The sequence below is a fragment of the Carlito syrichta genome, unplaced genomic scaffold (assembly GCF_000164805.1).
Source record: "Carlito syrichta isolate Samal-C Ts95f unplaced genomic scaffold, Tarsius_syrichta-2.0.1 Scaffold304596, whole genome shotgun sequence".
NCBI lineage: Eukaryota > Metazoa > Chordata > Mammalia > Primates > Tarsiidae > Carlito > Carlito syrichta.
Window position 1 is genome coordinate 190,252 of NW_007248692.1, and position 10,379 is coordinate 200,630.

At 47.7% G+C, this 10,379-nt stretch overlaps 1 protein-coding gene across 1 annotated transcript in view; it reads left to right on the forward strand.

The window, feature by feature from the left end:
* The window catches only part of USP18 (ubiquitin specific peptidase 18), a 24,114-nt gene that overhangs the window by 8,148 nt on the left and 5,587 nt on the right, over positions 1–10,379 (forward strand). The window contains exons 4-7 of the mRNA XM_008060317.2: positions 3,933–4,012; positions 5,467–5,613; positions 7,495–7,590; positions 8,682–8,849. Of these exons, the coding sequence (XP_008058508.1) occupies positions 3,933–4,012; positions 5,467–5,613; positions 7,495–7,590; positions 8,682–8,849 (491 nt within the window). The remainder of the gene's footprint in view (positions 1–3,932; positions 4,013–5,466; positions 5,614–7,494; positions 7,591–8,681; positions 8,850–10,379) is intronic.

Consider the following 10,379-nt stretch of genomic DNA (forward strand, 5'->3'; position numbering starts at 1 on the left):
GCCACTGCAGCCTCGACCTGCTGTGTTCAGGTGATCCTTCCACCTCAGCCTTCCAAGTAGCTGGGACTACAGGTGTGTGCCACCATGCCCAGCTAATTTTTGTTTTATTGTAGAAATGAGGTCCTGCCAAATTGCTCAGGCTGGTCTTGAACCTCTAGGCTCTTGCCTCCGTCTCCCAAAGTGCTGGGATTACAAGTGTGAGCCACCACACTTAGCAAAATGTAGTTTAAAAATCTCCAAATGCTTCCTAAAACTCACCTATGGGGAATTTATCTATCTATGTCTAACTTGTGCTAGCTACTCTGCCTCAGATTTTTCTTTTTTCTTTTTCTTTTGTGCAACTTCTAGACCAACTTTCTTAGTGTTTACCAAAGTGACTTACATAAATATCTTATAGGTATAAGAGTCTATTTTGAGTTGATGATAACTTAACTTCCCTTGCATGTAAAAACTCTTGGTTTAAGCTGGGCTCGGTGGCTCAGCCTGTAATCCCGCACCTTTGGGAGGCTGAGGTGAGTGAATTGCCTGAGCCCGCGGGTTCGAGACCCGCCTGGGCAGCGAGACCTCATCTCTACAATAAATCAAAATATCAGCCGGGCGTGGTGGCGCATGCCTGTAATTCCGGCTACTCAGAAGGTGAGGCGGAAGGATCGCCGGAGCCCAGCAGGCCGAGGCTGCGGTGGCCGGGAGCGGCTACTGCACTCCAGTCTGGGCGACAGAGTGAGTCTCCAACTCAAAAAAAAAAAAAACTCTTGGTTTTACCTCTCCTTCCTCCACATTATATGAGATTGATATCACAGTTTAAATCTATTTATATTGTATTATATATTTATTAAAATAATTTAATTGTATTTGTTTTTAATAGTTTTGTCTCTCAAATTTTATGATGGAATTAAAAGCTATTTACCCACCATTATTATAGTAGCAGAATTGTCTTTGTGTATATGTTTAACTTTGCCAATGAATTTTGTACTTTTTAATTTTTTTGCTACACTGTAGTGTCCCTTTGTTTCATTTTAAAAATTGTTTTATTTTTATTTTTTTTGAGTTGGAATCTCACTCTGTTGCCCAGGCTGGAGGAGTGCAGTGTCACACTCATGGCCACTGCAGCCTATACCTGCCGGGCTCACACGGGCCTTCCACCCAGCTTTCCAAGAGCTGGAAATGCAGGTATGCGCCACCACACCCAGCGATTTTTTGATTTACTATAGAGACGAGGTCTCACCGTGTTACCCAGTCTGGTCTCGTTTTTGTTTTACCTTGAGGAAATCTCTTTAGTATTTTTTGTAAAGTGGGTCTACTGGTGACAAACTTCCTCAGTGTTTGCCTGAGAAAGTCTTTATCTCGCCTTTATTTTTGAAGGACAGGTTTGCAAGGTATAGTATTCTTGTCTGACAGTTTTTTCTTTTTTCCTTGAGTACCTTTACTAATTCATCACACAACTTTTGACCTGCAAGATTTTGTTGAAAAATCTGCTTGTATTCTTATGGAGATTCCCTTGTATGTAACAAGTTGCTTTTCTCTTACTGCTTTTAGAATTCTCTGCTTGTTTTTAACTTTTGACAATTGATTATAATGTATCTTAGTGTCGGTCTCCTTAGCTTAATATTGGCTTCTTTTGGGCTTCTTGGATCTGGATTTCTGTTTCCTTCTCTAGTTTTTTTTTTAATTGGAGTCTCACTCCATCACCCAGGCTGGAGTGCAGTGGCACGCTCATGGCCACCCCAGCCCCGACCTGCTGGACTCTAGCAATCCTCCCACCTCCGCCTTCCAAGTTGCCAGAACTACAGGTGCACACTACCGTGTCTGGCTAATTTTTTTTATTATTATTATAGAGACGAGGTCTCACCAAGTTGCCTGGGCTAGTCTCGAACCCACGGGCTCAGGCAATTCACTCGCCTCGGCCTCCCAAAGTACTGGGATTACAGGCTGAGCCACCGAGCCTGGCTCCTTCTCTAGTTTTCAGTCATTACAGTCATGCACTGCTTACAAATAGAGACATAGTCTCTCTCTGTCGCCCCCTCTCTTTTGTGGAGATGAGGTCTTGCTATGTTGCCCTGGCTGATCTTGAACTTCTGGGCAACATAGTGAGGCCTGGCCTCCCAAAGTACTAGGATTATAGGCATGAGCCACTGTGCCTGGCCAGGAAACCCTATTCTTAAACCTTTTCTGTGAGTTTTCAGATTTCTTCACTAGAGAAGGGTTTAAAATATACTACACTCTTTGGCTGGGCATGGTGGCTCAGCCTGTGAGCCCAGCACGTTGGGAGGCCAAGGCAAGAGGATTGCCTGAGCCCGGAGGTTCGAGACTAGCCTGGGAAACTTGAGCTCTTGTTTCTTCAATAAATCACAAAAATTAGCTAGATGTGGTGGCGTGCATCTGTAGTTCCAGCTACTTGGAAGGTTAAGGCAGAAGGATTGCCTGAGTCCAGCATATCAAGGCTGCAGTGGCCGTGAGCATACCACTGTACTCCAACCTGGGCAACAGAGTGAGACTCCAACTCAAAAATATATATATAATACTACATGCTTCTAAGAGACCTTTAACAGTTTTACAAGGACAAATAACTAATTGCAATCTATCATGGGCTCAAATCTTTAGAAACAGACTTACTTCTCAATAAACTAGCATTTGAAAATACCACAAAAAACCTTGTGTCCCCATTCCAAGTAGAAATCCTCTCCTCTCCTCCCACCCCATAGTAGAACAGTGAAAAGCTAGGCATGAGAGAGAGAGAGAGAGAGAGAGAGAGAGAGAGAAAGAGAGAGAGAGAGAGAAGTGGAGTCTTCTGGTTGCTGTTAGGAATGAAACTGGCCAGCCTCGGTGGCTCAGTCTGTAATCCCAGCACTTTGAGAGACTGAGACAAGTGGACTGCCTGAGCCTGTGGCTTCAAGATTAGCCTGGGCAACTTGGAGAGACCTCGTCTCTACAATAAATAAAAAATTAGCCAGGCGTGGTAGCGTATGCTTGTAGTTCCAGCTACTTGAAAGGCTGAGGTGGAAGGATCACCTGAGCCAAGCTGGTCAACTCTGGGGTGGCTGTGAGCATGCCACTGCACTCCAGCCTGGGTGACAGAGTGAGACTCCAGCTCAACAACAACAACAAAAAAGAATGAAGCTGACTTGCCTTCTTCAAGAGATTCCATAGGTGACTCCAAGAAGGAAGAGGAGCAAAAGGGGCAACAACAGAGTTTGAGAAGAGAGAGAGAGAGATAGAGAGAGGCTGCTGGCTGCCATACTGACACACCATGTGATGAGCTATTGCTTAGCTTCTCATGCCCCAAGTTGGTCACCAAAGATGATGCCGGATGAGGTGTGGTGCAAAACTCATGGGTTCTTTGGCTCAACCCTAAAATGAATATTCGAGTGGCTAGCAAAGTTGTAAAACAAAGTTTATTAGAGAAGGAAGGGGGGGCTGGGTGTGGTGGCTCACACCCATAATCCCAGCACTTTGGTAGGTGGAGGTGAGAGGATTGCCTGAGCCCAGGGGTTCAGGACAGGCCTGGGCAACGTGGTGAAACCTCATCTCTACAATAAGTCAAAAAATTAGCTGGGCATGGTGGAGCACACCTGTAGTTCCAACTACTTGGAAGGCAGAGGCAGAAGGATCACCTGAGCCCAGCAGGTCGAGGCTGCTGTGGCTGTGAGCTTGCCAATGCACTCCAGTCTGGGTGACAGAGTGAGGGAGGTGGGGATAGACATGCCAGAGCTGGCATGGGCAAGAGAAACTGCATTTTTTGCTTTTTATGAGAGGACTTACCTTCCCAATGATTGATATGCTAAGGAGGATGGAGTCCAGATAATCATCACTCTGGAGAGACACATCTCTCCACCTCTGAGAAGTAGAAAGGTAGTTTTTTGTTGTTTTTTTTTGAGTTGGAGTTTCTCTCTGGTGGCCTCACTAATTGGGCTGTAACTTTTCTCTTTGGCCAGTGTTTGTCCAGCACGACGCTGCTCAACTCTACCTGACAATCTGGAACCTAATTCAGAACCAAATCACCGATGTGGACTTGGTAAGAACGGAGAACTAGGGAACTCAGAAATTCAAGATGCTGTTCGCTTGACTCATTCAGCTATTGCTTATGTGATGTGTAGTGGAATAAAAGAGTTAATCCACAGAAAATTTTTATCATGGTTCCATAATATAGTTCTTGTATGAGTAGGGCAACGAGCACTAGTGGCTTCCATTTCTTCTTCTTTTTGTAAAATATTTATTTTAGGGTTGTGGGATACATGTGAGGATTTGCTACATAAGTAAGTTGCGTGCAGGAGAGGTTTGGGCTTCTAGCGAGCCCTTTCTCCCCATCCCCTGGTAGTGGACGTGGTATCCAGTGGGTGGGCATATGCCCCTTGTTGCTCTTCCCTCCCTCCTTTAGCAGTACCCGGCTTTTATTGTTCCCATCTTTGTGCTCACGTGCCCAGTGTTTAGGGCCACTTATGAGTGAGAACATGTGGTCTTCTGTTTTTTGTTTCTGTGAGAGTTCACTTAGAATGACAGCCCCCAGCTGCATCCATGTTGCTGTAAAGGCCATGATTTTGTTCTTCGTTCTGGCTGCATAATATTCCATCATGTCTATACACCGATTTCCTTTATCCGGTCCACTTCTCATGGGCATCTGGGTTGGTTCCATGTTTTTTAAATTGTGACTGCTGCTGCCATGAACATACACATGCAGGCATCTTTTCGGTATAGCGATTTATGTTCTTCTGGGTATATTCCCAGAAGTGGAATCCCTGGATCACATGGCAGCTCGATTTTTAGTTCTTTGAGAAAATGCCACACTGCTTTTCGTCAAGGTTGAACTAGCTTACAGTCTCACTAACAGTGTAGAAGCATTCTCTTTTCTCGGCAGCTTCTCCAACACCCATTGTTTTTTTTTGACATTTTTTGAGTTGGAGTCTCACTCCGTCACCTAGGCTGGAGTGCAGTGGCACACTCACGGCCAACACAGCCTCAACCTGCTGGGCTCAGGTGATCCTTCTACCTCAGCCTTCCAAGTAGGTGGAACTACAGGCGTGTGCCACCATGCCCGGCTAATTTTTTGATTTACTGTGGAGACAAGGGCTTGCCAAGTTGTCCAGGCTGGTCTCGAACCCCTGGACTGAGGCAATCCTCTTGCCTCAGCCTCCCAAAGTGCTGGGATTACAGGCTCGAGCCACCATGCCCGGCCCATTTTTTGACCTTTTTCTTTTCTTTTTTTTTTTTTTTTTGAGTAGGAGTCTCACTCCATCGCCCAGGCTGGAATGCAGTGGCACGCTCACAGTCACCCCAGCGTCAAACTGCTGGGCTCCGGCCATCCTTCTGCCTCAGCCTTCCAAGAGGTTTTGTTTTGTTTTTTTTTTACTTTTTAATGATAGCAACTACCATGTCTGGGGCTTCTGTCTGTTGGCTCCAACCTCTGAAAGTTGGCCTGCCCTGGTTCATGATTTTGTACCCATCATGCCGCTCTGCCCCTTCCTCTCGCAGGTGGAGAGGCTGCAGGTTCTGTATACAATCCAGATGAAAGAGTCCCTGATCTGCCTCGATTGTTCCCTGGAGAGAAGCAAAAACAGTACCATGCTCACCCTCCCCCTGTCTCTTTTCGATGTGGACTCCAAGCCCCTGAAAACACTGGTGAGGGATTTCTCTTGATGAATTTGCTGTGCCCATGTATCAGCCCACTTTCTGTTGTTGTAACAGAATCTCCCTGAAACTGGGTAGATTATAAAGAAAAGTAATTTATTTATAACAGTTCTGGAGGCTGAGAAGTCCAAGGTAAAAGGGCTACATCTAGTGAGAGCCTTCTTCTTTTTTTTTGAATCAGGGTCCCACTCTGTGGCCCAGGCTGTAGTGTAGTGGCACAATCACGGCTCACCACAACCTCGACCTGCTGGGCTCAGGGGATTCTTCTGCCTCAACCTCCCAAGAGAGCTTTCTTGCTGGTAGAGACACTCTACAGAGTCCCAAGGTGGCACGGTACCACATGGCAAGGTGAAAGGAGGCTGAGTAAGCTAACTGCTAGCTCCGGTCTCCCTCTTCTAATAAAGCCATCAGTTTCACTTTCATGGTAGCCTATTAATCCATTAATCCGATAATCCTTGAGAGGATTAATCCGTTCAAAAGGGCAGAGCCCTTTTATTTTATTTTATTCTTTTTTTGAGTCGGAGTCTCACTCTGTCGCCCAGACTGGAGTGCAGTGGCACGCTCCCGGCCACCGCAGCCTCGACCTGCTGGGCTCCGGCGATCCTTCAGCCTCAGCCTTCCGAGTAGCCAGAACTACAGGTGCACATTACCGTGCCTGGTTAATTTTTTTTATTTATTGTAGAGACAAGGTCTTGCCAAGTTGCCTGAGCAGGTCTGGAACCCTCGGGCTCAGGCAATCCACTCGCCTTGGCCTCCCAAAGTGCTGGGATTACAGGCTGAGCCACCAAGCCCGGCCAGGACAGAGCCCTTTTAAAGCCCCCACCTCTCTCTACTGCCACATTGGGGATTAAATTTCAGCATGAATTTTGGGAAGTGCAAAGATTCAACCCATACACCATACAACCCAATGTTTCAAGTTCCCCTTGCTTCTTTATTATCTGCCTTTGACTTTTTTTTTTGAGTCAAGGTCTCACTCTGTCACCCAGTCTGGAGTGTGGTAGCATAATCACAACTCACTGCAGCCTGGATCTCTTGGACTCAGGCAATCCTTCTCAGTCTCCTGGGTAACTGAAACTACAGGTGTGTGCCACCACGCCTGACTCATTTTTTATTTTTTGTAGAGATGAGGTCTTGCTAGATTGCCCAGGCTTGTCTTGAACTCTTTGGCTTAAGCAGTCCTCCTGCCTCGGACTCCCAAAGTACTGGGATTACAGTTGTGAGCCACCATGTCCTGCGGCCTTTGGCATTTTTTTCCCTTGAGTCAGAGTCTCACTCTGTTGCCCAGAATGGAGTGCAGTCGCACGCTCATGGCCACCACAGCCTCCACCCGCTGGGCTCAGGTGATCCTTCCACCTCAGCCTTCCAAGGTGCGTGCCACTGGAACCACAGGTGCGTGCCACCACACCCAGCTAATTTTTTTGATTTATTGTAGAAATGAGGTCTTGCCATGCTGCCCAGGCTGATCTCGAACCCCTGGACTCAGGCAATCCTCTTGCCTCCTCCTCCCAAAGTACTGGGATGACAGGCACGAGCCACCTTGCCTGGTGCCTTTGGCTTTTAAAAGTCACTTTTTATTTCATTAGCATGGCTCTGGTCAATTTCTCCTTGGTTCTGGCAAAAAAGATGGTTTTCTTCTACTTCCAGGTTCCTCACATGGCTCTCTTGACAGGTGTGCCACTCCTGGTTTTCACTCCAGTGAGTAGGGCTTTTTTGAGATCCTGCCATGTGAAACACACCAGGCCCGACACTGGGGGTGGGGCATGTAGAAACCCAGAAGAAAAGCTGCAAGCCCCACCTACAAGACGTGGTGAGGCTGCACTTTGGATGGGAAATAGCAACCCTGCGTTTTTCTTGTTCTCTTGGATGGGACAGGAGGAGGCCCTGTGCTGTTTTTTCCAACCCAAGGAGTTATCAAGCAAAAGCAGGTGCTTCTGTGAGAACTGTGGGAAGAAGACCCAAGGGAAACAGGTATTCACTGTATCCAAATCAGACACAGTCATTCCTCAGTGGACACGGGGGATTGGCCCCAGGACCCCTGCACATACCCAAATCGGCGCACACTCAAGTCCCCGAATTGGCCCCGCACAATCCGCATATAGAAAAAGTCTGTCCTCCCTAGATGCGGTTTCATACCCCGCAAATACCATATTTTTGATCAGCATTGGGTTGCAGGTGCAGAACCCGCAGATATGGAAGAAGGCTGGCCGTATTTATTGAAAAAAATCCGCGTCTAGTGGACGCATGCGGTGTAAACCTGTGTTGTTCTTGGCTCAATTGTTCGTCACTTGTCTGGGATCCCCTGGTGGACTTCCTGATAGAGTCTTCCGAGTCCCCCCAGGCACCTCAAGAAGGTTGAGGGAGGGAATCTGGGACAAGGGCGTTTCTGATTTCCAGAACTGTGGGCGTGGCTTCTCTGATCACATCCCTTAGAGGAACAAGAAGAGAAGCTTCTGGAGCAGTGGGCAGGGATTTTCCCCCCAGGGTTAGGCTAGCTTACTGGAACAGATCCCAGCCTCTTAGAGAGCCCTGGGCTGTCTGTGCCTTTTTGGGAGAGGGCGGTGGAGGATTAGCCAAGCCTTGCGTTGAGCCTGGAGGATCTCAACAGATTCAGCACATGGGAGCCTTTACCTCCTATAGCCTCCTGCTTCCCACCTTTGGGGAAGAGGAGCACACCACCTGCCTGCCCTGACATTTATCTGGATCTACCCATTCCAAGCGCCTTCGGACTTTTTAAATTTTTTTGAGTCTGAGTCTCAGTTGCCCAGGCTGGAGTGCAGTGGCACACTCGTGGCCATTGCAGGTAGCCTCGACCTGCTGGGCTCAGGCGATCCTTCATCCTTCCAAGTAGCTGGAACCACAGGTACGCACCACCACACCCAGCTAATTTTTTTGATTTATTGTAGAGACAAGTTTGCGCCAAAGTGCCCAGGCTGGTCTTGAACCCATGGACTCAGGCAATCCTCTCCCCTCAGCCTCCCAAAGTGTGGGGATTACCGGCTTGAGCCACCAGGCCTGGCCCGCCTTCGGGCTTTATTTCCACAGAGCTTTTTCTCTTTCAGGTCATGAAGCTGACCCACTTGCCCCAGACCTTGACAATCCACCTTATGCGATTCTCCATCAGGAATTCACAGACCAAAAAGATCTGTCACTCCCTGTATTTCCCTCAGAACTTGAATTTCAATCAGGGCCTTCCAGCTGAGCAAGCCCTCTGTGATGCCGAGGAACAGGTAAGATGCACCTGAGCTCGTGTCCATCCTGCGTATTCTCAGACACCACGCACTTCTCAGACACCACCACATGCTTTAGATGTTGCCTCCTTTCTCCCCGTCATCTGCTAGAAGTCACTCATTCATCAGAGACAGCATTTCCGGGTGTCTCCTCTGTATCATTCTCTCATCAAAGAAATCCTGTCCTCTGCTGGCCATGCTTGGGATACACAAAGCAAGGAAAACAACAGCTTGGTGTGATTCATAGAAGCATATTCATAGCTGGACGGGGCGGCTCATGCCTGTAATCCCAGCCCTTTGGGAGGCGGAGGTGAAAGGATTGCCTGAGCCTACAGGTTCGAGACCAGCCTGGTCAACTTGGTGAGACCTCGTCTCTTAAATAAATAAAAAAAACTAGCCAGGCATGGTGGTGGATGCCTGTAGTCCCAGTTACTTGGAAGGCTGAGGCGGCAGGATCACCTGAACCCAGCAGATCAAGGCTGTGGTGGCTGTGAGCATGCCACTGCACTTCAGCCTGGGTGACAGAGTGAGATTTCTACTAAAAAAAAAAAAAAAATTAGCTGGGCGTGAGGTTGCACGCCTGTATTCCCAGCTGCTTGGGAAGCTGAGGTGGAAGGATCAGCTGAACCCAGGAGGTCGAGGCTGCAGTGAGCCAGGATTGTGCCACTGTACTCCAGCCTGAGTGACAGAGTCGGACCCCAACTCAAAAAAAAAAACACCAAAAAAAAAAAGGGCAGTCCAAAAATAGATCCATATGTATATGGGAATACAAAACTTGCTATGTAGAATTTCAAGTCCATAGAGATAAGATTTCTGGGGTTTTTTTTTTTCCTCAGACTCTCCCAATAAGTTATTATCTCAGGACAACTGAATCAAACTTTTTAAATATAGTGAATATTAAAAGAAATGAAGAAAAGCAATCACAAAGAGCAAAGACTGGTGGCAATTTAATTTTTATTTGGAGTCGGAGTCTCACTCTGTCACCCAGGCTGAAGTGCAGTGGCACACTCATGGCCACGGCAGCCTCGACTTACTGGGCTCAGGTGATCCTTCTGCCTCAGTCTCCCAAGTAGCTGGAAGCACAGGCATGCACCATGATGCCCAGCTGATTTTTTGGTTTATTGTAGAGACGAGGTCTTACCATCCTACCCAGGCTGGTCTCAAATCCCTAGACTCAGGCTATCCTCTTGCCTCTGCCTCCTAAAGTGCTGGGATTACAGGTGTGAGCCACCGCATCTGGCTAAATTCTAGTTGTTGACGTGGCCTTGGAGTCTCTCTTGGGCCCTCCCAGCACCCTTCCTGCTTTCCGTTTCCCCTGCCTTCTGTTTCCCCTTGTGTTCTGCTTTGTTAGGTTGCCGAACCTCTGTAATTTCTGGAGCCACATTCAAGAATACTCCCTTCCCATGAACGTGCCTGCCAGTCATGTTTGTCCTTCAAGGTCACTTCCAGCATGCCTTCTCTGGGGAGCTTTCCCCAGGTTTCAGCACTTCCTCAGCTGTTTGTTCCTTTTCTCTTTGGGGGGAAGCCGGG